Below are 26,103 nucleotides of genomic sequence, written 5' to 3'. Positions count from 1 at the left end.
TCTGGACCCTTCATTCTAGTCACATTAGTATCTCCTAAGGGCTTGGCCATGTCTGCCTTTACTTAAAATGTCCTTGCTGCCACATCTCTCTAGAGGCAATATTGCCCACTTTTGATCCTCAAATCAAATCCTCCCTCCTCTCATTAGGCTTCCCTCAATCAGTGCAAATTTATATGTTATTTTTAATAAATATGATGCTTTATACTATGCCTTTATCACATATTTTTAACTCAATTAGAATATTTTAAAATAAGAAATACCTGTTCACTTAATATTGAAGTAAATTCTACTGAGTGTAAAGGATCAGATTCTACATTTGAACCTTAACATATTCATTTGTTTTTTTGTTTTTCGAGACGGTCTCACTCTGTTGCCCAGTCTGGAGTGCAGTGGTGCAATCTTGGCTCACTGCAACTTCTGCCTCTCAGGTTCAAGCAATTTTCCTGCCTCAGCCTCCGGAGTAGCATAGTGAACCTATCTCTCAGAAAGAAAAGAAAAAAAAAAAAAGAATGGGGATGACTTCTTACGGACTAAGAAATCAGATTACTGAAATTAACCTTGGCAAATACCAATGAATCACTAATTGTTGGCAAGCCAACTGTGTTGTTATATTTAATGGGAAAATCAGGATCACTGATGTTCTCTGTCTGGCTCCTGGATTTTCCGGCTCTTTTTAGCATATCTAACCGGAAGGACTCCAGGAAGCAACAGAAGAGTGCAAAAGGGAGACAAGAAAGGTGATCAGACTCTTTTATTTATTTATTTATTTATTTATTTATTTTTTGAGACAGAGTTTCGCTTTTGTCACCCAGGCTGGAGTGCAATGGCGTGATCTTGGCTTATTGCAACCTCCGCCTCCTGGGTTCAAGCGATTATCCTGCCTCAGTCTTCCAAGTAGCTGGGATTATAGGTGCCGGCCACCATGCCCAGCTAATTTTTTTGTATTTTTGGTAGAGACGGGGTTTCACTATGTTGGCCAGGCTGGTCTCGAACTCCTGACCTCAGGTGATCCACCTGCCTCGGCCTCACAAATTGCTAGGATTACTGGTGTGAGCCACTGTGCTGGCTGACCAGACTCTTTTAAAAGAGTTTTCTAAAGGAGTCTATTTGGTATTCCATAATGTTCTTTGAGCATGGAGTAAATGCATCTGATGGCTTCCAACACTGTCGGAATCCGAGCCAAACAATACCCTGCCTATGTTATTTTTTTTAGCCAATTGGACTTCCAGCAGAAAAAGATCCCACTCAAGGAAGTGTCTGGGTTGGTTGTATTGTAAGTTTTTTGGTGGAAGTGGGAAGGGGGCTTGAATTTGGTTGTCTGAATTGTTTCAGAATGCACTACAGTGCTTCCTCCCCTTCTCCTATCCCTTGACTCCTCTCCAACTACCATTCACCACCACTACCAATGGTTAACATTTATTTAATGCTTACTACATACCGGACACTTTTTTCGGTAGTTTACATCTGTTATGACTTCACTGGATACTTAAACCTTTATTTGAGTTAGATACTACTAACCTAATTTGAAAGGTGAAGAAACTGAGGCACAGAGTGGTTAAGTAAGCTGCCTAGTCGCACAGGTAATATACATAGCAGCCAGAAAGAGTAACTAAATCTGCCTGTCTTGGTGCTTGAAACTCTAGATGCTATAGCATCTGAAGATTCTGACTTCACACTGCAGAACTGTGAGGTTAGGGCAAGCCTGTGCCTGCAGATGATTCCTTGAGCTGCTGTGACACCTGGAGGCATAGATTTGCTCACCTCCAAGCTTTGGTGGCCTTTGAGTAAATGTCAAAGGACTGCTAATGAATTATGGCACTTTCCTGAGTGCCTAAACAAGTTATTAATTACAGGGTATTATTTGAAATGTTTTGCAACATATATTGTTCATTAGTTTGAACAAAGGTATATATAATTTCTTGTAATAATATTTATTATGGATTTGTATTGTGTCTTTGGGTATTTTTTGGACCCTGAGGACATAGAAAAATGGCAGTGTTATATCTATTTTGCAATCTCTTTGCAATCTTGTTTTCTTTCCATTCTCTTCCTGTATACTCTGCTCTCCAGGGAGCCCCCTAGCGTTTAGGCAGCCTTGGAGATGGGCTTGAGTCCGTTAAAGTCTAGGGTGGAAAGAAAATTGAAATGGAGGAAAGCAGGAATGTGACCCAAGTATGGAAACTGTAGATACACTACTTTATTAGCTTATATGTGCTTTTTAATTTTGAATCAGGATAGAGGAGGACTACGGGCTAAGCTCAGCTGGACTTTTTATGAGATATGTACAAATGCCCCTAATTTTTCTGTAGCAACAACCTGATTGATTTTGGGCAGTTTGCAGGTGTCGGGGATAACAAAGGAAATACATTTTCTCTGCTTAAAGATTTCATGCCCTAATGAAAGAAGGGAGAAACACCAATTAAATAGCGGTGTGTCCTTCACAGCTGAAGATGATTATATTGGGACAAATCAAGTCTTTATCAAAGACCATGGCATGATTAATTCATTAAATAGAATTGTCTTTACATAGTTTCCAAATTTGCCATTAGCTCATGGAATGTTAGAGTAAGTCAGATTATCAGAGATATTCTAATTCAGTTTCTTCATCTTATACTGTATATAAGGAAACAAGCCCAGAAAAAAGTGTGAGAATCAAAGATGTGGTTTTCAGATTTCCACTCTTTTGGACTTTCTACTACAAATGACTCGACTTCTTTGCTAGTTTGAACTAAGCTTCCTGGTTCTTTTAGCGTTAATTTCAAATTGTTTCCAGAGCAGAGGATATCTCAGTACTCTGTCCAATAAATTCATAAAATAAGAGTTATGAGTAAAAAGTCTTAATAAATCAGTAATTACCTCTTGCTATATAACGGCAAACAGTATCTTTATTCTAGAATTTTCTTTTTTTTTTTTTTTTGCCCCTTAATAAACATAAAAGCAAGCAGTCAAATGACAGCCTTTTTGATTTGGCTAAGGATCGATTTATCTGCCCACTAGGATGGCACAAAACATATAGTAACTATAAACTGAATAATAACTAGAAATACATATACCCACACAAATAGATGGCATATATATTTTGTTTAGGCAGATTATTCTTAGAATATTTATCAGTACATAGTGAGTCCTGAAGACTTTAAAACATAAGCTAATAGTTGGCTGAAATTTCAGATAAAGAGTTATTAAATGTCTGATGTTGGGCAATCTAGTATTTCAGCTTCTTGTTCAGTAAAATTAAAAACACATGCTGGGGCAATGGGCTTGCTCTTTATTGTGCAGAGTGGTTACATGGGTGTAAGCACAGGTAAAATTCACTGAGCTGTACACTTAAGATTTGTGCATTTTACTGTATATACATTATATCTCAAAATAAAACTAGAAATATAACAAAAAGCCAACCACGACGGACTGAAAACAAACATACAAATTTGGAAGTGCAATGATCTTTTAGTCATTATAGTTTCAGATTTGCTGTTAGTTACTGATTGATATTTAATCAAAGTGACGTGAAACACTTTTTCCCCTCTTGTGCTGATCGTTCAGTAAGCTAAGTTACTTAAAAGGATCCTGTGATCTTTTTATAAGACCAGAAAGCCTTTAATTTACCCGTTATTAAGTAAGATGGAGTAGTAACGGTTTCCAGAATTTGTATAACACACGATGAAGTCTCTAGGGGGCAGGGTAAACACAGATTTTTTTTTTCACTTCATCCTTCTCTGCGGCGATGTCTTTATGGAGTTCGTCAGGCAACGGTATCAGATAGCAAATGGGTTTTTAACTAAACTTTCCCTAAGATACTATAGTTCTATATTCTATCCTATAGATTCTCAAAATCCACTTTTACACTAGGATGCCACTGGAGGGCAGTTCTGATTTGGATATATCTTAAAAATGATTTGCTTTTATGTTTTCATCTCCCTGCGTTATAAAGCATCATCCTCTGACGTTTGGTCTACTTTCAAGGAAAGTCCTACCGCCGGCCTGTATTTGGTCGTTGCATCGGGTCAAAAGTTCTGCAGCTTGAAAAACGCTGCAAAAACATCCGGAAAGGAGGGAGAACACTACAACTCCCAGAACGCAATGCTTTCCCTCTCGCCAGCCTGTCCCCTCCAGCTGCCCAGTGACCAGCCTCTGTGAGCCTCCTCTCAGCCCTATTGGTCAGTTTGCTCGTCAGTGAGGGAGGCGGAGGGAGGGGAGGAACAGAGAATCCCGGATGGTACGTTTCCCGCCACCGCGGGGCGCGCAGCGGGAAACCCGAAGAAGAAGAAGCTTTTGATTGGACAGTCGCTAGTCCGACCTCAGAAAACTCAGCCAATCATAATGCTTATATGCTCCCAAGGTCCCCGCCTCTTCCTCGAGGTAACCTTTGGTGGCGGGAAGAGTTCGGAAGTTTTCGCGCCGGGGTGGAGTCATCCTGGGAACCTCCACGCGACTTTGGTGGAGGTAGTTCTTTGGCAGCGGGCATGGCGGGTACCGTGGTGCTGGACGATGTGGAGCTGCGGGAGGCTCAGAGAGATTACCTGGACTTCCTGGACGACGAGGTGAGGGAGGCGCCGGCGCGCGGGCTCTAGCGCTCGGAGCCCCTGCGGACGCGGCCCGGCCGGGAAGCCACAGGCCTGCCAGACCTCCAGACCGTGTGCCGCAGCGGAGCCTGCCGGGCCCGAGTCTCCAGTCCCAATCTTGTAACTTCTCAAAGCCGACTCGCTAGTTTGTGTTCGATAAGTGAACTCTTAGGAAGCCAACTTTCTCCTAAGTACAAGCGATGGTCCAGGCGCGCAAAAGGCGACAGGTTCCCATTAAGTGCAAGCAGATTGGCAAAGCCCACCTCGGCCTTTTGCATTTCACTGCTCTCTCTTGATTTGGGGAGACTGTGGGGTAGGGGCTGCCCTAGGGCTATAGTGACCAGCCGCGTTGCAGAGTGCTCAGATTTTAGGGACTGACTTTTTACCAGGAGGAAAAGACTCCCTAATTCGGCTGCATTCTTTTTCAATACCAACTAAGATGCAGATAAAAAGTGTTTTGTGTGCAGGCCAAGGGGATTTTTTGTGCAACCCAAGACTTAAAGCCATAGAATGTTGAAAAAACCATCTTGAAGGGTTGATGATGTGACCAAATAGCTGAGATTCTCTATTCCTTTAGGTCGGGGTATGAGAACCCTTTCCATATCACAGAGATGATTGGAAAAAATATTACTTTTTACATAATTCTTAAATGAAAAGCCATTTTAATGTGACTATTAAGAGTCTTTTATTTACATTTTTACTGTATATATTTGAAGTGCACGTTTTGATATACATGGTGAAATGATTACTACAGTGAAACAACATATCCATCTATTCACGTTGTTACCTTTAACATTCACATTGCTAGGTTTAACTTAACATTTTAACAAAGTTTGCACTTACTGTCCATTTAGACTTCTCATGAGCTCATTTTAATTCTCCACTAAAGACAGAAATTACAGCATGCAGAAAAGTTGTCCATGATGATGGGAATAACAGCATGGACCTTGAGGAAGTCATTATAATTCTTATAGTCCCCTCTTAGGGTGTTATTTCGAATCTAAAGATAGTGAATGAAAGGAAGAAATTGATGAGCACATACTTACTGGGGATTCAGCTCTGCTGCAGAGATTGACTTAGCTATCTGGCTATGAGAACTACTTCTGTTTAGAAACATTGTTTTTAAATTTGTGGCTATGGTGATATGTGGTGGCTGTTTTGCAGGAAGACCAGGGAATTTATCAGAGCAAAGTTCGGGAGCTGATCAGTGACAACCAATACCGGCTGATTGTCAATGTGAATGACCTGCGCAGGAAAAACGAGAAGAGGGCTAACCGGTGAGAGGCAAGGGGATATACTGGCTGTCAGTGAGAATGGCTCCCTTCCCTCTTGGCCAGATTGGAACAGCCTCTCAGGAGAGGACTTGTATGAAACAGGATTGATCTAGAAGCCCTCGTAGCTCACCTGCACCTATTTTTTTTTTTCCAAAAAGTGGGTGGTTGGCATTTTCCTCCCAAATGCCCCTCCTTCCAATGTTTAGCTGAATATCATTTTTATATCTTCGATATAAGTTGAGGTGAAGTTGGTCCTTAGTTCTGGTATTTTACTGAGTCTTATAGGATGGTGTTTTACTGAGACTTATAGGAGAAAACAGAAGCTGGATTTTCTCATTGTTTTTAATGATCTAAGAATGTCTGCTGTTTTGAGGATCCATTTTTTTGAGTTCTGCCCTGTCTAATTTTTCTTTCTCTTGCTTATGTACAGGCTTCTGAACAATGCCTTTGAGGAGCTGGTTGCCTTCCAGCGGGCCTTAAAGGATTTTGTGGCCTCCATTGATGCTACCTATGCCAAGCAGTATGAGGAGTTCTACGTAGGATTGGAAGGCAGCTTTGGCTCCAAGCACGTCTCCCCGCGGACTCTTACCTCCTGCTTCCTCAGCTGTGTGGTCTGTGTGGAGGGCATTGTCACTAAATGTAAGTGGGTTAAAGGGGGCCGCTAAGGAAATGAATAGACAGGGAGACGGGGAAAGCAGGAGAGGCAAAGTAGATTTGGGTAGCTTGTGGCTTCAAAGACGTGGAGCATTGGAATTATGTGGTAAAACTTGGAGGGGCTCAGGGTGTACAATGATTGGGGGACCTTGAGTCATCACATGTGTTAGTAGAATGATGAATTCTGCTGAGAGCTGGAGGAGTCTTGGTTCCTGGCAATCTCTAATTCCAACCTCTAACTCCACCTATTTATTAGTTGGGATCGGTGGTACTTAAAATTTTACATGGATGTGGTGGTGGTCTATATATAAATAAAAAAGTGAATAAAAGGTAATATTGAAATATCGTAACCTAGTCAAAAAAACACAGTATTTGGAGTCATCATAGGCTTGCATAGGTTTGGGTTCCACCTGTATCATCGTCTAGTTGGGTGAGTTTATATATGCACATTTTCCATTCCTAGGTTCTCTAGTTCGTCCCAAAGTCGTCCGCAGTGTCCACTACTGTCCTGCTACTAAGAAGACCATAGAGCGACGTTATTCTGATCTCACCACCCTGGTGGCCTTTCCCTCCAGCTCTGTCTATCCTACCAAGGTAAGGGGGATAAATCAATTGAGCTGTCTTGGAGGTTGGAATCAAAGATACCTGTTTTAAGGCAAGGAATTGCGTAATATCTGAAGTCTTTTTTCTGTAAAGGGTGAAAAATAAGGATTAATCCAAAGGAAAGACTGATTGCAGGCCAGAGTTTAATATGAAAATCCCACAATTCTTATTTATTTATGTATTTATTTATTTATTTATTTTTAAAGATGAGGTTCTCTTATGTTGCCTAAGTTGGAGTGCAGTGGCTATTTGCATGTGCAGTCATGGTGCACTAAATTTGCAAACTCCGGGGCTCAAGTGATCCTCCCAAGTAGTTGGGATTGTAGGCATGTGCTACACCACCTGGCTTCACAATTCTTATTTTTTTTTAGAGACGGGATCTGTCTCTCTCAGGCTGGAGTGCAGTGGTGCCATTATAGAACCCTGCAGCCTGAAACTCTTGGACTCAAGGAATCTTCTCACCTTAGCCTCCTGAGTACCTGGGATTATAGGCATGCACCACCAGGTCCGCTAATTTTTTTTCACTTTTTTCTAGAGACAGGGTCTCGCTATGTTGCCCAGGCTGGACTTGAAGTCCTGGCCTCAAGTGATCCTCCTGCTTCCATCTTCCAAAGTATTGAGATTACAGACATGAACCACCATGCCCAGCCACAACTCTTATTATTTTTTTAAGAAAACACTTGTTCATTTTAGAAAATTAAGGAATAGTCAAAAGAAGAAGTCATCTACATAGATGTTTTAACAACGTTATAATTTTAGAATCTGCTTTTTAAAAAGTAGAAAAATAATGCTAGACTGTTATGTAATCTTTACAAATATTTCGTTGCGGGTTTGGGAGCAGGTTGGCATAGGAAAATGCTTTCTTCTTGGTGTACAGATTGATCTGGATTGAGGACAATGCAAGGCTTTCCTCTGGAGACAAAAGATCATTAATATGGATTACTTGATGTCTGAACTGATTCTATCAAACAATTCCTCTCCTCCCCTCATCAAATTTTAATTGAGAACTACTGTATTCAAAGCACTATTAGGCGCTATGGAGGACAAGGATATAAATAAGACCCAGTCCTCGTCATTAGTCTTCACAGTGGTGGAGAAATGAAACATAAACAAAAACAAGAATGAGTGTCTTAGAATTATAACTTAAACATACTTTAGCATCATTTAGTCTACCTCCAGATGAAATGCTGAGATCAGAGAAGTTAAACAATTTGCTTAGGGTCCCAGTTAGTGATGGCCTTAAGGACTAGGACCTGTGTCTCTTTAGTTCATGCCAGTTGTATTTTCTAAGTCATTCTGTTGTCTTCTTCGGACCTTAAGATCTCCACTTTTTTAGAATTTCCTCTTCAGGAAGTACTTGGGAAGTACTCTTCTGTTGATTACTGTGGCCAAGCTTCTTTACTTGAAAAGTGAAATACATTGGACCAGATCTTCTGGAGGTTGTCTATGGTGATGCTTAAGAGCGTGGGCTTTGGAGTTAACACCTGTATCAAGTCAAGACTCTGCTACTTAACTGTGTGACCTGGGGGAACTTACTTAATCTCTCCTAGTCTCCTGGTTTCCTTGTGCATGACGTGTGAAAATACCTTCTTTACAAAGTTGTTGTGATAATTACATGAGATAATTTTGTAAAGTAATAGCACAGTGCCTGGCACATAGCAAACAACTCAATAAGTGACAACTGTGTTTTTAGAAAATTCAAATGTGAAGGAAGTAAAACTTTAATATACGTACAGGAAAGCTCACATAAGTGTATAGCTTGATGAATTTTTACAAGCTGAGTACACCTGTGTAACCAGCTCCAAATGAGGAAATATTAGCACCCAGAAGTCCCTCTTGAGGGCTCATGTTACCTAGGGGTAACCACTATCCTGATGTCTAACAGTATGGATTACTTTCGGCTGTTTTTTATTTAAATACTTATGGGCTTCTTATGCTCAACATTGTGTTTATGAAATTTATCCATGTTGTGTATAGGTGTGTTTCATACATTTTTATTGCTGTATAGTATTCATTTATGTGAATATACTGTGTTTAACCATTACACTATTGATGGCATTTTTACACTTTAAAATTTTTGACTACTAGGCATAATGTTGCTATGAGCATTACAATGCATGGCTTTGGGTGAATGTTTCTGTTGGGTATTACCTAGGAGTGGAAAAACTGCTTCAGAATGTAAGCATATATTCAGCTTTAGAGGGGAAGTAAGAATCTTAATTTAGATGTTAATATAACCATAGTCCATTCAGACTATGGGTTGCCCCTTCCATTCGATGGTTGTTACTAAAACAGACAGGAACACAAAAAGCTAGAGAAGGTACTTGGCTTTTTTTGTTACTGAATAATAAAATTTTGTGAAGTCATCTTATTTGCCATGACAGGTGAGTGTGGCATTTTTAAGACAGGACGGAGATCACTCTGTCCCTTTGTGTGCCTTTTTCTAGGATGAGGAGAACAATCCCCTTGAGACGGAATATGGCCTTTCTGTCTACAAGGATCACCAGACCATCACCATCCAGGAGATGCCGGAGAAGGCCCCAGCCGGCCAGCTCCCCCGCTCTGTGGACGTCATTCTGGATGATGACTTGGTGGATAAAGCGAAGCCTGGTGACCGGGTTCAGGTGGTGGGAACCTACCGTTGCCTTCCTGGAAAGAAGGGAGGCTACACCTCTGGGACCTTCAGGTAAAGGGTCTGCCTCAAAGTATATGGAATGCTGTTGACAGCTTCCATTTCTGGTAATATCCTTTTTCCAGTTTGCCGTATTCCAGAGAGTTATATCTGATAGGTGGAGCACTCTACCTGCCTGGGAGACAGGATATCTTCAATACCTCTTTTCTATCAGATAAAGCTGGTGATACTTAACCATCATATGCCAAAAATGAGAGTTATTGGTGACAATGATTACAGCCTCATGGCTTTCCTGGGAGTTTCTCATTTAATTACGCTTCGTCCCCATACACAGTTCTGTCTGAAGTTCTGTGGGTCAATTCCAGAGGTGGGGCATGATCAGCATATTTGGATCACAGACAGAACCAGTTGTTTAATTCACAACAGCTACCTGCCCCCTCCCCACCAACTCTGATTGGCTGGTCTAGTTTGGCAGCCTAAAAAGGCTTACTCCTGCTAGGGGTACTAGCTACTGATGTTAGGAATTGAATATAACGGGTTTCCTCTTTATTCTGTTTGTCCCAGGACTGTCCTGATTGCCTGTAATGTTAAGCAGATGAGCAAGGATGCTCAGCCCTCTTTCTCTGCTGAGGATATAGCCAAGATCAAGAAGTTCAGTAAAACCCGATCCAAGGTCTGGGCATCCTTTAGAAATTTGAGGGTGGGAATGGATTTCTAAGAGTTGTGTTTTGGTGCATGGCTATTTTTGTACTAGATCAGAAGGAAGGGTTGAGGTTTTTTTCTCTAAAGTGTTTGGTGTTAGCTTTTTCTATTTTTGTCTCAATCAACAAATGAAGGGTGTTTTTGCTGTTTATTCTTTAGTAATTCTGTTGTTATTAAACAGAATTTTAATACCTGCTACCTGCTGGGCTGCTAAATGAGCCTAGTACAAATATTAGGATAGGTGTTAACTTACCCGTGTACCAATAAGTCTGTTTATTACTGAAGGCGTTAGTGATGCGTTACTACTTAAACATTTTTTCTTTGTTTTAGTTCTCCAACTTGTTTTTATCTTTTTAAGATAGAATGTATATCCACATTTAGAATTGAACTACATATATGAATGTGTGATGATAAAGGTTACTGTTCAAGCACAGTACATGTTCTTATTAAACCTAAAATGTTTTGAACCTGGGGATACTTTTTTCCCTTAAAGATTAAACCTCTTAACAAGTTTTGGAATCTAGGCTGCTCTGTGCCTACTCTGATAATGGCCTGATAGTGTAATTTGTCTTAGAAAAGAATTTTTTGCAGTTAGGAACAATGTACCTGTTTGTATGTTTCTTCAAGTATTTTCTTTTTTTTTTTTTTTTTTTTTGTTGAGACGGAATCTTGCTCTGTCACCCAGGCTGGAGTGCAATGGTGCGATCTCTGCTCACTGCAACCTCCGCCTCTTGGGTTTAAGTGATTCTCCTGCCTCAGCCTCCCAAGTAGCTGGGATTACAGGCGCACACCACCACGCCTGGCTAATTTTTTGTGTTTTTAGTAGAGATGGGGTTTCACCATGTTGGCCAGGCTGGTCTCGAACTCCTGACCTCGTGATCTGCCTGCCTCGGCCTCCCAAAGTGCTAGGATTACAGACGTGAGCCACTGCGCCTGGCCCTCTTCAAGTATTTTCTATAGGCCAAAGTATATAAAGTGGAGCTCCACAGAGTCCCATTGAATCTCACTAGGCTTGCCATTGGTTATTTCTCCTGTAGGATATCTTTGACCAGCTGGCCAAGTCATTGGCCCCAAGTATCCATGGGCATGACTATGTCAAGAAAGCAATCCTCTGCTTGCTCTTGGGAGGGGTGGAACGAGACCTAGAAAATGGCAGCCACATCCGTGGGGACATCAATATTCTTCTGATAGGTATGATGTTGGGGATTTGCTTTAGACTGTTGTTCTGATGGAGTGGTTGTGGAGACCTATAATATGTAAGATTGTATATTCTGTACTTAGCAGTATTTCAGTCCTATCAAAGGACAAAAGGCTAAAATGAATCTTTTTTTTTTTTGTCATGTCTGGAATTCCTGATTTATAGTATATAAATGTTCTTCCGTGAGTGGTGAAGGGAAAAGCGAAGGAAAAATATTAAAATCCACTTACTGTATGACTCTGTTGTGTCAAGAGCTGTGCTAGAAAGGCAGAATTTGCTGGGGGTGCTGGGGAGTTTCCTAGATAGTCATCACTGCCCCCACCCTACAGGAGACCCATCCGTTGCCAAGTCTCAGCTTCTGCGGTATGTGCTTTGCACTGCACCCCGAGCTATCCCCACCACTGGCCGGGGCTCCTCTGGAGTGGGTCTGACGGCTGCTGTCACCACAGACCAGGAAACAGGTAAGGGTGTAAGGGTCCTTGGCAAAGGCCCAGCAGAGAGACTGAGCATAGATCCTTTGTGTGTCCTGGCTTGTGTTCTGAAGATACAGCTGATAGGTTAGTTGGGTCCAGATTATAGAGGACTGAGTATTCAGCAATGGTGGGTGAATTATTTAAGTCTTTGGTGTTCATCTATTTACAGGAATGTTTTCGATTTAAAAGATTAAGTCTTAGCACATTAGAAAGGAAATAAAAATGAAGATTGTACTATTTTATGAACTAGAGGAAGGGATTTGGAGACCAGTGAAGAGAAGGCAGAGGTCTAGTTGGGGTATTACTTGAGGTTGAGGCCGAAGAGAGAATCTATGAAGGAAATTGTGAGAAGCTAGTTACTTAGGGGTCAAAGTGGGACAAAGAGATACTATTAATATTTAGATTAGAGCTGAAAAGGTGACCCACCAGGGTTTCCTCTAAGTTTCTCGGAGCCAACACACCATTGCCGCATTCTCACGTGCAAAGTGAGAGATTCCTAGGAAGGAGATTGAAATCCTTCCCTTCTGGCCCCTATAACCTAGACTGTAGCACGAATTTTTACCTTCTCACTTCCCAGGAGAACGCCGTCTGGAAGCAGGGGCCATGGTCCTGGCTGACCGAGGCGTGGTTTGCATTGATGAATTTGACAAAATGTCTGACATGGATCGCACAGCCATCCATGAAGTGATGGAGCAGGGTCGAGTGACCATTGCCAAGGCTGGCATCCATGCTCGGCTGAATGCCCGCTGCAGTGTTTTGGCAGCTGCCAACCCTGTCTACGGCAGGGTAAGTGGAATCAGGCCCCAACCATTGTCCTCACCTTCATTTGGTTTTGCTGACTAACTGGGCTGAGAAGTGTATTCTAGGTGACCCAGGAGAATAATAGGCCAAAGACTAAAAGTAAGGCCATTTTCTTGTTATTGTCCTTTGTTTAGAGCAGTGTTCCTCACCCATTCCTGCACAGCAGAATCCCCTGGAAAGTTCCTTATTTAAAAGTAACTTTTTAACAGTACAGTTAAACAGTCCATTTAACATATTTAACCGTCCATTAAATAAAAGGACTACATGCATGTGGCCGGAGAATTTCTAAACAGAACAGGTATATAGTATGAAAACGAAAAGACTTGTTTCTCTCTCCTGTCACTTTGCCAAGAAATAACAGCTTTGAAGTGTTGCAGGAAACAAAACTTTAAGCATGTACCAGCAAATACAGTACAGTTTAACTTTTTAACAGTACAGTTAAACAGTCCATTTAACATATTTAACCGTCCATTAAATAAAAGGACTACATGCATGTGGCGGGAGAATTTCTAAACAGAACAGGTATATAGTATGAAAACGAAAAGACTTGTTTCTCTTTCCTGTCACTTTGCCAAGAAATAACAGCTTTGAAGTGTTGCAGGAAACAAAACTTTAAGCATGTACCAGCAAATACACTATTTCCTTGTTAAGAATTATCTCTTTGTTTTTATCATGACTGTGATGTGCTAGATATAATCTTTTATATTTGTCTGTGCGTGGGGTTTGTTGAGTTTTTCCTTTTAAAAAAATAGATTTCTAGTATTCCATCACAGGGATGTATTTAACTAGTCTCCATCTGATGGGTATTTAGTGGTTTCCATTTTTTCCTCCCTATTTTGAATGAAGCTGTAGTGGCCATCCCTTTATGTGTGTGGATAGATTTGGGAATATATCTGTAGTATAAATACCTAGCAAGGAAATTACTGGATTAAGAGTTATGTGCATTTTTCTTTTGGTAGAGATTGCAAAATTACCCTCTTTAAAGATTGTACCATATTAATACTTCTATTAATGAATGCTCATAAATGCTTTGTATTTACCAACTCCTTTTACCCTATCAGTAACTACCTCACAATGTGTAGTTATCTTTATTTTACAGATGAGAAAATGGAGGTACAAAAGATTATGTAACTTGCTCAAGAGCCACAAACTTGAAAATCGCAGAGCCAGGATTTGAGCCCAGAGTTCATGCTGTGTCCTGGCAGTTTATAATCAATCCCACAGTGTATGGGAAGACCTTGTTGCGATGCGATGGTGTTTTTTATACATACAGTTGCATGGTCCCCAGTTCAGAGTTTCTGAATTAAAATCTCTTGAGTTGGAGCTCTTGGTAGCTATGGTTTAGAGGGGCTCCACAGGTTTGGTTTTAATGCGTAGCCAAGGTTGAAAACCATAGCTTTTAAAATTAATGATAGGGCTGGGCGCAGTGTCTCATGCCTGTAATCCTAGCACTTTGGGAGGCTGAGGTGGGAGGATCACTTGAGCCTAGTAGGAGTTTAAGACCAACCTAGGCAATGTAGTGAGACCTCATCTTTAAAAGTAAAATAAAATAAAATAAATGATAATGTATGTTTATGTCATTCTCAAGAGTGATTGGGAAATACAAGAAAAATGGCAGGACCTGAAACGTGAACATGGTCAAAATCATTATTACCTAAAGGTTGTTATGTTCTCTGACTGTGAAGTGTATGTGGATGGGTAGGTATCAGTCCAGTAGGCCCAGAATTGAAAGGAGAGTATTGGGGTTTTTGAATCCCAAGGAAAAACTCCCTTGATTCTTTTTTTTTTTTCTGAGACATAGTCTTACCCTGCCACCCAAGCTGGAGTACAGTGGAGTGATCCTGGCTCACTGCAGCCTCGACCTCCCTGGGCTCAGGTGATCCTCCCACCTCAGCCTCTTGAGTAGCTTGGACTACAGATGCGTACCACCATGCCTGGCAAATTTTTTTTTTTTCTTTTTAAGTTTTTATAGGGACAGGGTTTTGCATGTTGCCCAGGCTGGTCTCGAACTCCTGGGCTCAAGCAATCCACCTGCCTCAGACTCCCAAAGTGCTGGGATTACAGGCGTGAGTGGATGTGCCTAGCCAGTTTCTAAGATGTTATGATTCATAGATCATTGACCATTTTAGTTGAGGTTTTACTTGTATCTTCTGAGTAAGGGACTCCAAAAAGTTCTAAGTGCTTGTAGCCTGACCAACTTGCCCTGTCTTTATGACAGGTAGGGGAAAGGGATCATCTTTCAGAGTCAGGTCCTGCCTTGGGAATGAGAAGAGCAGAATAAGGTTTGGGAAGCAGGGGCCTGGTTTTGAGACCTACACTCAGCCTGTTAGAGGTTCCTGTAGTAGAAAGTGGGGCTTCCTAGGAAGCTCAGTTAAAGAAGGGTTGCAGGTGGAAGAGATGATTTACATTGTTTAATGGCTTTAAAACACTTCACTTTTTCACTGATTTTTGTCTGTTTTGCTCTTTGAGGTCAAGCCTTTCATTCCCACTCCCAGAACTACAGCAGCCTTGTTGTTCTTTCTTCCTATTGATGTCATGTCCACTTCTGTTGTCCTCGCATTCCCCAGTATGACCAGTATAAGACTCCAATGGAGAACATTGGACTACAGGACTCACTGCTGTCTCGATTTGACTTGCTCTTCATCATGCTGGATCAGATGGATCCTGAGCAGGATCGGGAGATCTCAGACCATGTCCTTCGGATGCACCGTTACAGAGCACCTGGGGAGCAGGATGGCGATGGTGAGGCCATAAGAATAGTAAGAGTAACTAATGGAAAGGCGCTAAACAGATGGTAGTTTCTCAGGCCCAACCCAGGTGGTGGTAGGTGTTTCAGTGTCTGGGTTGATGTTGAAGAGCCCTCAACTGTTTAGCCACCTCCCCTTCTTACTTAGTGGAGGGTATCCTAAGGTGTGTCTTTTGTCCATTTCTGGGTCTGGGAATAACTGAGCATCTTGTGTGAGCCAGGCAGTTCCACCATCTTTATTTGTGGGTTCCATGTGTCTGATTCTTTTTGGGCCCTTTCTTTATGAATCTTGGTGTCTCCCCTTCTTGTGCTATAGAAGAAGCAATTTCCCCTGGGTTAAACTCTATTACTCTCCTTTCTCCTAACTTGGGTATACCAGCCATGCCCTTGGGTAGTGCTGTGGATATCCTGGCCACAGATGATCCCAACTTTAGCCAGGAAGATCAGCAGGACACCCAGATTTATGAGAAGCATGACAACCTTCTACATGGGACCAAGAAGAAAAAGTGAGCATTCTCATAACTCTTCCTCAAGGGAACCTGAAATATGTGTTATATTAGAGCATATGTATATCTAAGCTTAGCTAAGGCATTATATGCCCATATCAAAGCCATTCCTGGAGTCATAACCATGGGATTAATTTTCTTCTTTTCTGGGTCCACAATATATCCTTTATCCTGGCCAGTTGCCTTGTAAATGTTTAGGTGATTCAGCGCAGGTTCAGGTCTTTTCTTAAAATAGAGTTTTGATGATACGCCTGATGGTGGATGTGCCTTATATATGAAAGATGGCAAGTGTCATGTAGCCATTTGTGATGAAGGGTCAGCAGATAGCAAACATTTGAGACTTTGTAGGTAGACTTGGTGAAGGAGACGTGTGATCAGGTGCTCAAAGCATGAAATGTGGGATCTTACACCTCTATTTTTGGCCATGATGCAGTAAGAAGCATAGCATAATCTTCAAAGCTGTTGGTTTAAGAATGTAGAATTTGGAGTCAGAAAACTTTTAGTCAACTTTAGCTTCTCTGAGCTGTAGTTTTCCCACCTACAAAATAGAGCAAATAATACCTAAACTTTCTACCTAAACTACCTAACTTACAAATAATACCTGTAATAATTAAATAAAAATATGTGAGAGAGTCTTGTCTATGTTCCATATAAATGGGAGTTATGATAATGGGTTCTAGGCTTTGTTTTGACCCTGGCTTTTCTGAGAGGCAAAGCCACTAATCCAGGCAGGTGGTAAGGTGTGGCAGGGAGATGGAATTCACTGTGTGTGGCTCCAGGGAGAAGATGGTGAGTGCAGCATTCATGAAGAAGTACATCCATGTGGCCAAAATCATCAAGCCTGTCCTGACACAGGAGTCGGCCACCTACATTGCAGAAGAGTATTCACGCCTGCGCAGCCAGGATAGCATGAGCTCAGACACCGCCAGGGTGAGTGCGTGGTCCCTTAGGTATATGGCTGGGCAGGAGTCCCTGCTATCTGGGAGCTTTGAAAGCATTTTAACTTAGTGACTTTTTTCCTGGTCTGAAGGGCTTCCTGTTATACAATTTTAATCATTTCCTTTTATAAAGGAAAATGAAATAAGGACCCCAGAGATAACATGTCTCTCATTAGTTAAAATGACATTGGCCTCCAAAAGCTGTGATTCATTCAGCAACCATAGGAGTGACTTCTGGGAAGTGACCTAGTCTTTCCTCTTACAAGCAATGTAAAATTAATAAACACTCTTTTCAAAGAGCTCAGATCCGGAGCTGGGGAAGCACAAAGGTAGATAGAAAGACATCCGTACATATTTATAAATATTTACCCCAGTGTGGTACTTACAAAGGAATGAACGTGAAAGGCTATTTGAGTATAGACGAATAAACTGTTAATTTTCTTTTAGACTTCCCTGAAGGGGTATGAATGTCAAGGAAGGATTCCCAGAGAGTATGATATTTGGACTGGACTTTGAAAAAATGACTAACAGCCAACCATGATGGTTATTCAAAGCAATTTCTGGTAACCTAATACAGGTGTCCATGAATTTGTCTAAATCTTTTTTTTGTTTTGTTTTTGTTTTTGTTTTGGTGAGACACAGTTTCACTCTTGTTGGCTAGGCTGGAGTGCAATGGTGCGATCTCAGCTCACTGCAATCTCCACCTCCCTGGTTCAAGCGATTGTTCTGCCTCAGCCTCCTGAGTAGCTGGGATTACAGGCATGCACCACTACGCCCAGCTAATTTTGTGTTTTTAATAAAGACCAGGTTTCTCCATGTTGGTCAGGTGCTCTGGAACTTCCTACCTCAGGTGATCCGCCCGGCTTGGCCTCCCAAAGTGCTGGGATTACAGGTGTGAGCCACCATGCCCTGCCCAAATTTGTCTAAATCTTTTAGGGGCAGTGTAGTTCACATAGGATTTTACAGCAGAAAGACCCAAGTCCAGAACTCTTATTATGTTACATAGACATAGATTCTTGGATTAGACATGATCCCAGATCATCTACTCAAGCCTCACCCACTCTGTCTTTTCAAATCCCTGCTGGGACTTTTTTTTTGAGATGGAGTCTTGTTGTGTTACCCAGGCTGGAGTGCAGTGGCATGGTCTTGGCTCACTGCAACCTCCGCCTCCCGGGTAGGTGGGACTACAGGTGCGTGCCACCATGCCCGGCTAATTTTATATTTTTGGTAGAGACGGGGTTTCACTGTGTTGACCAGGCTGGTCTCAATCTCCTGACCTCGTGATCCGCCCACCTCGGCCTCCCAAAGTGCTGGGATTGTAGGCATGAGCCCGGCCGGGACTTCTTAATACCCCCAGTGACAGCATGCTCAGAGCATTACTGTTTTGAAATTTTAGAATATTTATTAAGCTTAAACCTATTTCCCCACAACTTTTACCTGTGGGTATTAGTCTTGTTTTCTGGAGGTTGTGTATCACCTGTCTTCCTCATTAAACAGCTTACTTTCTTTTTAACTGTTCCTTTCCACATGCGAACTTCTGGTGTGTCCCAGGCCCTCTCATTGAACCTAGAACTGAGCGTCATAAACTATTTTAGTTGTCTTAGTGTGGGGTCTGTAAGTGAATTCCAAGAGAATTTGGATTCTCTAGGTCTGCTAGTGCAGGCCAGGATTTCACCAGCTTTTTAGGTGGTTTAAGAATTAGAACTTGTCACGGAGTGTATGACTTCCAAACTCCGGTAGCTGTCTAAATTATTACAAGATTTGATGAATGAATTTAAATGTGAATGTATTTATTTTGGAATGTCATTGTGGATATACATGGTAATTTAGGAAACTTGAAACAAGAAGTGACCAGGATACGTCAGTGATGGGGTCATATAATGGGAGACCCGGGAGGTGTGACAGAAGGAAGTAGTTTCTTTTTTTTCTTTTTTTTTTTTTTTTGAGATGGAATCTCACTCTGTCACCCAGGCTGGAGTGCAGTGACATGATCTTGGCTCACTGCAACCTCTGCCTCCCGGGTACAAGCTATTCTCCTGCCTCAGCCTCCTGAGTAGCTGGGATTACAGGCATGCGCCACCACACTGGGCTAATTTTTTTTTGTATTTTTAATAGAGATGGGGTTTCACCATGTTGGTCAGGCTGGTCTCAAGCTCCTGACCTTGTGATCTGCCTGCCTTGGCCTCCCAAAGTGCTAGGATTACAGATGTGAGCCACCACGTCCAGGCTGGAAGTAGTTTCATGTCTGATCCCAGCTCTGCAGCTAGCTTTTGGACTGTGGACAAATCCTTTCACCTGTCAGGTCAGCTTCCTTATCCATAAAATGAGAGGATTGGATACATCAGAATCACCTGAAACTTGTACACATATCTAGTCCCAAACACTGAGATTTCTGATTCATTCATTTCCAATTCATTCTGATTGATTAGGTCAAGAAGGCCATTCAGACAATAGCATTTTAAAAGATAAAAGCATCCCAGTTTGGTATTCATCGGCCCCTGTGAGAAACATTTGTTAGGAATGTGTCAGAGTTCTCCTTCTCCGGACTGAGTTTACTGAAGTTACATATTTGTTCTCAGATTACTTCTTTCCTATCCCTCCTTTAGTGTGACTTTGGAAAATCTCCTTGAAGGTCTTTGAGTCCCATTTCCTTCATGTATAAAACTTCTCCAAGTTATTAAGAGGGTGAAATGACAGAATGTATATAAACGCAGACTTCCTTCTGCATTGCAGGCCTGCAGTCCCTGATGATTTTTCTCCCTTCTCTTTTCTACGCTGTAGCTTTTTATCTTTCCAGTTGTTAGATGCCTAATTTTCTTCCCTGTTCACTTGCTCCTCCTTCCTGCAACGCTCTTGTGTGTATTTCCTTGATCATTGCTATCATCTTTCTCATTTTTATATGGTATCTGTAGAGAACACAGAACTCTGAATTCTTTGCTTGGGCCTCCTGGGGCTTTTCTGGCAGTGTCATTTCCCTTTCTGTGCAGTAGGATTGATGGGCATGCCTAAAAGACTTGGGATAAGCAATCCTCCTTTTTCTTCCCTAGACATCTCCAGTTACAGCCCGAACACTGGAAACTCTGATTCGACTGGCCACAGCCCATGCGAAGGCCCGCATGAGCAAGACTGTGGACCTGCAGGATGCAGAGGAAGCTGTGGAGTTGGTCCAGTATGCTTACTTTAAGAAGGTGAGGATTCAGATGCCTGGGCATGAGAGGATCTCCTGGATATATTACAGATGCATGGGCTTCCCAGCCTTCCGTGGCTGACGGCTACATTTGGATTGTCAACAGAAAGCAGTATTTGTCTTCCAGTCATCAGTCTGCCTCACTCTTTCCTCTGAAACACTCAGTGATTCTCAACCCTGACTGCACCGGAGAATCAGATGGAAAGCTTTAAAATGCTGATTCCAGGGCTCCTAGAGATTCTGGTTTAGTTGATGTGCTGTACTTTCAGTTAGCTGCTTCTCTGTCTACGCCTACTTCCTTTGCATCTTAAAAAAAAAGTAGGTGTTTTCAAAAGAGCTACCTTGGTAATCTTCCTTGTCCCACTGTACCTTTCCTCTTGGTAGTCTCTTCAAATGTCCCATTGGCACCTCAGAAGCTCATGTTTGAAGTTGAACTCTCAAACTTGCCACTCATCCTGTTTCCCTATTTCTGTTTGTGACATTGCACCTCTGTCATTTTAGATATCAAGCCTCAAAGCCTAGACTCCCTTTTCCTAGTTGCCCACTCCCGCCCCAGTCTGGTGAATGTTAGCCTTTTGGGGTTGAGTTGTGAGTCTAATAAACTCTTCCTTGCTTTTTGCTAGGTTAAGGGTTGAGTTGTAAGTCTGATAAACTCTTCCTCGCTTTTTGCCAGGTTAAGGGTTGAGTTGTGAGTCTCATAAACTCTTCCTCGCTTTTTGCTAGGTTAAGGGTTGTCTTGGATTTCAATTAGACACCTGATTTATAAGGAAATGGATTGTTTTCACTTAACCATTATGGGCTAGACATTCGTTTCTTTATTCAGTAAACATTTATTGAGTACCTACTATATAAACAGCATTTAACATACTTACCAGCATTTTAAAAAGATGGGTAGCAGTCTCTACTTCTGCCCCTGGTCCTGGGACTTAGGGACAAGAGGAGCTAGGTAAACCATTGGAAACATGGAAGTCATTCCTGCTTATGATACAGAAGGGACATGGAGTTCTTGATGCAGTTCCCCTGCATCAGTGACCCCTCTAGCCCAGCCACACTTGCCTTGGTCTTAGGTTCTGGAGAAGGAGAAGAAACGTAAGAAGCGAAGTGAGGATGAATCAGAGACAGAAGATGAAGAGGAGAAAAGCCAAGAGGACCAGGAGCAGAAGAGGAAGAGGTAAGGTGGGGCAAGCAAATGAGATTAAAAAGTTGGGGGCGCACGCCTGTAAACCCAGCAATTTGGGAGGCCGAGGCGGGTGGGTCACTTGAGTCCAGGAGTTTGAGACCAGCCTGGGAAATATGGCAAAATTGTCTCTACAAAAAATAGAAAAATTAGCTGGGCGTGGTGGCGGACACTTGTGGTCCCAGCTGTTCGGTAGGTTGGGGTCGGAGGATTGCTTGAGCCTGGGAGGCAGAGGTTGCAGTGAACCAGGATCGTGCCACTGCACTCCAGCCTGGGCGACAGAGAGAGATCCCATCTCAAAAAAAAAAAAAAAAAAGTAGTAAGTTCCAGTGTGACTGGGGAGAGAAGTAGAGGGTAGAAGGTGGAACCAGCGCTGCTTATTGATGTCAGGTTGTTCATGGAGAGTGTTCCTAGACCTGTGGGGTTTGAGGATGAAGATAACCTGGGTAGGCTGGGCGCGGTGGCTCACGCCTGTAATCCCAGCACTTTGGGAGGCCGAGGCAGGCGGATCACGAGGTCAGGAGATCAAGACCATCCTGGCTAACAGTGAAACCCTGTCTCTACTAAAAATACAAAAAATTAGCCTGGCGTGGTGGTGGGCGCCTGTAGTCCCGGCTACTTGGGAGGCTGAGGCAGGAGAATGGCGTGAACCCAGGAGGCAGAGCTTGCAGTGAGCGGAGATCACACCACTGCACTCCAGCCTGGGTGACAGAGTGAGACTCCGTCCGTCTCAAAAAAAAAAAAAAAAAAAAAAAAGAAGAAGAAGATACCCTGGGTAAAAGAGAAGGAGAGCGAGTCCTTCTTGTGTGCTTTTGACCCCTCTACTGAAGAAATGCTAAATAGTAGGAACAGCAACCCAACCACTGAGGGTTTTGAATATATACTTCAAAATTCTAAGGGAAAAACCTTCATGCTTATAGTTGAATTTATAAGGGTGAGTGATGTGGAAAAGAGCGTTGGGAAGCAGCGCCTGTTTGTGTTCTAGTCTGGGGGCTTGGTCTCGTTTGGAGCAAGCAGCAGTTTGCAAAGGCCTAAGCCTAGTGCTTCACTTTGACTTAGTGGTTCTGTTTCCTTTTCTCTGTAGTTAGAGGCACATGATGGGGCTTCCTTGCCCCATCTTGTCTCCAAACTCTTTCTCTCTCTTAACTGCTGTGGGTATTTTAGAAGGAAGACTCGCCAGTCAGATGCCAAAGATGGGGATTCATACGACCCCTATGACTTCAGTGACACAGAGGAGGAAATGCCTCAAGGTGAGTGAGCGCCACTTACTGAGGAAAGAGGTTGTTCCTGTGACTCTTGGACTTTTCCAGTTGCTCTGTGCACTTTATTTTCTTGTGGACTCCTGTTTGTTTGGCTCCCTGCTTGGGGCCTATGTCCAAGAGGTTTGTCCCAAGAGAGCTTCAGGGGAAACTTTGGAAAAAGCTTTGCTATATTATGTACACCTCCTTGATGAACTGTGCTGTACTGTTTCACCTGGTATAAGCATTTCAGATAATATATACGTTCAGGGTCTCCTGCCTGACTAAATTCCTTCATCATCCAATGAAGATTTCCCTATATTCTAATTGTTCTGCCTGGCCCCATAAGAACCCTAGGAAATAGGAGTGTTCAGCAGGCTGAGTGAGAGATTGGGAGTGGAGATGATTTCTCTAGTGTTTGTGGAAATGGCTTCACCTTGCTTATCTTCCCCATCTCTACAACCATCAACCCTCTGAAGTACACACTCCAAAGACGGCAGACTCACAGGAGACCAAGGAATCCCAGAAAGTAGAGTTGAGTGAATCCAGGTGAGTACGGATGTTGCTCCTGCCCCTTCAAGAATTCTGTGTATCGCTGAGGAAGGGACTTTGTTGCCCTTGGAGAGGGTGGGAAACAAACTGCTGGTCATCAATAGAACTCAAAACTAGAGGCCCGCGGCTTTTAACATTTTATATTCTCATTTAATTTCAAACTTACTGAAAAGTTATGAGAAAAGCATGAAGAACTTCTGGATGTCCTTTACCCAGAATCTTCAGTTGTTTAAATTAATAATTCTCTCTTTTCTGAGAGAGAAGAGTTTTACAATAAGGATAAAACTTAATGTCTTACTGTAACCTCAGATTCTTCTTGGTGGGATAGATACATTTTGGCCATTTGTTTTTGAAATGAAGAATTTTTACCACCAGGGTTTTAGGAAACATTTTTATCTGTGAATTTTGTTTACTGGACACCAAGAAACTCCATAGCCAAGTTTTACGTTTTTTCTTTTTATACTTTAAACATATAATACAATGTATTTACTGAAAAAAATTTGAAAAACATTGAAAAGTATTTAAAAAAAAAATTAAAATCAATTGTAACTCTATCCCTCAAGGATGACCATTCAACTGTATCTTAAAATGCTTCTTGAATCAGCTCGTATAGATCTCACTTTTTTTTTTTGAGACCGGAGTGCAGTGTTTATTTTTTACTTTTTTACAGTGTTTATTTTTTACTTTTTGTAGAGATGGGATCTCACCATGTTGCCCAGGCTGGTCTTGGACTCCTGGCCTCAAGCAGTCCTTCTACCTGGGCCTCCCAAAAGGCTGGGATTATAGGCATAAGCCACTGTGCTTGTTTGATCTCATTCTTTTTAATGACTGCAGGGTTTCCATGGTATGGATGGGTAAAAATTTAATGAAATTCTCTGATGATAGACATTTGGGTTGTTCCCTGTTTACAGTAAAACAGTATTAAATTTATCAGTGTGCACTCATGCAAGTATAGCTATAAGGTGAGTTCCTAGAAATGGGCTCCCTGGGCCAAAGGATATACGCTTTTAAGAGTTTAGTAAGTGCTGTTAAATTGTCCCTCATTGACGCTGGCCAGGTTACTATTTTACAGTGAATGGGAATGCCAATTTCCCACACGCTAGTACAATAGTTTAGCTTTAAAGGGGGCTCCTCAAGGGTAGCACTGCCATCAGAGGCAGATGTGTGTGTGAGAAAGAATATTGAGGGGACGCCTCTACTCTATTAATACTATGGATTTTCCTACTGTAGCTCTTTCCTGAGAGCATTTGGGTTTGTTTACTCCTCTTCCCCCTTTCTTCTGTCGGGCAGGTTGAAGGCATTCAAGGTGGCCCTCTTGGATGTGTTCCGGGAAGCTCATGCGCAGTCAATCGGCATGAATCGCCTCACAGAATCCATCAACCGGGACAGCGAAGAGCCCTTCTCTTCAGTTGAGATACAGGCTGCTCTGAGCAAGATGCAGGATGACAATCAGGTCATGGTGTCTGAGGGCATCATCTTCCTCATCTGAGGAGGCCTCGTCTCTGAACTTGGGTTGTGCCGAGAGAGTTCGTTCTGTGTTTCCCACCCTCTCCCTGACCCAAGTCTTTGCCTCTACTCCCTTAACAGTGTTGAATTGAACTGAAGGCGAGGAATGTTGGTGATGAAGCTGAGTTCAGGACTTGGTGGACCCTTTGGGAATGGGTCATGAAAGCTGCCATGGGGTGAGGAAAGAGGAGACAGTGGGAGAGGACAATGACTATTGCATCTTCATTGCAAAAGCACTGGCTCATCCGCCCTACTTCCCATCCCACACAAACCCAATTGTAAATAACATATGACTTCTGAGTACTTTTGGGGGCACAACTGTTTTCTGTTTGCTGTTTTTTTTTTTTTTTTCTCCAGAGCACTTTAGTCTAGACTAGGCTTTGGGTGATTCCAGTTGGTGGAGAGAAGCTCTGAGGCACGTCATGCAGGTCAAGAAAGCTTTCTTTGCAGTAGCACCAGTTAAGGTGAATATGTATTGTATCACAAAACAAACCCAATATCCAGATGAATATCCGAGATGTTGAATAAACTTAGCCATTTTGTACACATGGTCTTAATAGTCATAGTGTGTTTTTTATACATAACATTGAATTGTTTTCCTTGAGAGCAATCGTGCAGGGTTTGCTGCTCCCGCATTTGCAGCAAACTACCACAAGGTGGCAGCAGCCTGCTGTGATCTCTGGGGGTCATGTCTTCTCTGAGGCAGTTTTCTTCCTCGGCAGCACCAGCATTTATCAGTCAAAATTGATAGTATAGACCAAACCCTGCCAATTTAAAATAGCTAAATGGCCACGGGAGGCTAGTGAGTAAAAGTTCAGGAGAAGAATTGCCCCTCTGCCTGGCGCTTTTTGCCTGAATCTAAACTTACCCTTCATAAAGATAGAATACCTGATATGTCAGACACCTCAAAATCCTGGGAGTTCTTGCCCATAATGAGATCTTGTTACAGTATCTTTTTTTTTTTTTTTTTGAGACAGGGTCTTGCTTTGTGCCCAGACTAGAGTGCAGTGGTACAATCACAGCTGATGACAGCCTCGACCTCCTGGGCTCAAGTGATCCTCCTGCCTCAGCCTCCTGAGTAGCTGAGACCACAGACACGTACCGTCATGCCCAGCTAAGTTTTTATTTTTAATTTTTAGTAGAGATGAGGTCTGTCTGTTGCCCAGGCTGGCGTTGAACTCCTAGACTCAAGTGATTCTCCCATCTCGGCCTCCTAAACTGTGAGATTATAGGTGTGAGCCACTGTGCCCAGCCTACAGGATGCTTTTGAAACTACCTGGGTGTCCACTCTTTGGGGTTGGTTAGCCTGTTTGCACAGAAGCTTGTGATGGGTCCAGGGCGGGACTTCTGTCCT

The 26,103-nt window shown here is 42.4% G+C and overlaps 1 protein-coding gene across 3 annotated transcripts; it reads left to right on the top strand.

The window, feature by feature from the left end:
* Positions 1-4,193: 4,193 nt before the first annotated feature.
* On the top strand, positions 4,194-25,301 carry MCM3 (minichromosome maintenance complex component 3). Of its 3 annotated transcripts, XM_031012089.3 has the most exons (18): positions 4,352-4,541; positions 5,727-5,839; positions 6,267-6,475; positions 6,954-7,084; positions 9,541-9,779; positions 10,290-10,398; positions 11,465-11,618; positions 11,955-12,086; positions 12,676-12,884; positions 15,467-15,641; positions 16,025-16,151; positions 16,931-17,081; positions 20,137-20,277; positions 21,344-21,447; positions 22,618-22,703; positions 23,171-23,240; positions 23,937-24,087; positions 24,534-24,656. In XM_031012089.3, the coding sequence occupies exons 1-18, from the start codon at positions 4,464-4,466 to the stop codon at positions 24,654-24,656; spliced, it is 2,502 nt and encodes an 833-aa protein (XP_030867949.3). In that variant the 5' UTR covers positions 4,352-4,463. The 3 variants fall into 3 exon arrangements, with proteins under 3 accessions (XP_004044233.3, XP_030867949.3, XP_004044234.3); XM_004044185.5 differs by lacking the exon at positions 23,937-24,087 and having other exon boundaries at positions 4,194-4,541; positions 24,534-25,301; XM_004044186.5 differs by lacking the exons at positions 5,727-5,839; positions 23,937-24,087 and having other exon boundaries at positions 4,489-4,541; positions 24,534-25,301.
* The last annotated feature ends 802 nt before the right edge of the window (positions 25,302-26,103 follow it).

The sequence above is a fragment of the Gorilla gorilla genome, chromosome 5, assembly GCF_029281585.2.
Source record: "Gorilla gorilla gorilla isolate KB3781 chromosome 5, NHGRI_mGorGor1-v2.1_pri, whole genome shotgun sequence".
NCBI classification, from domain to species: domain Eukaryota; kingdom Metazoa; phylum Chordata; class Mammalia; order Primates; family Hominidae; genus Gorilla; species Gorilla gorilla.
This window is presented reverse-complemented; position numbering and strand designations above follow the sequence as displayed.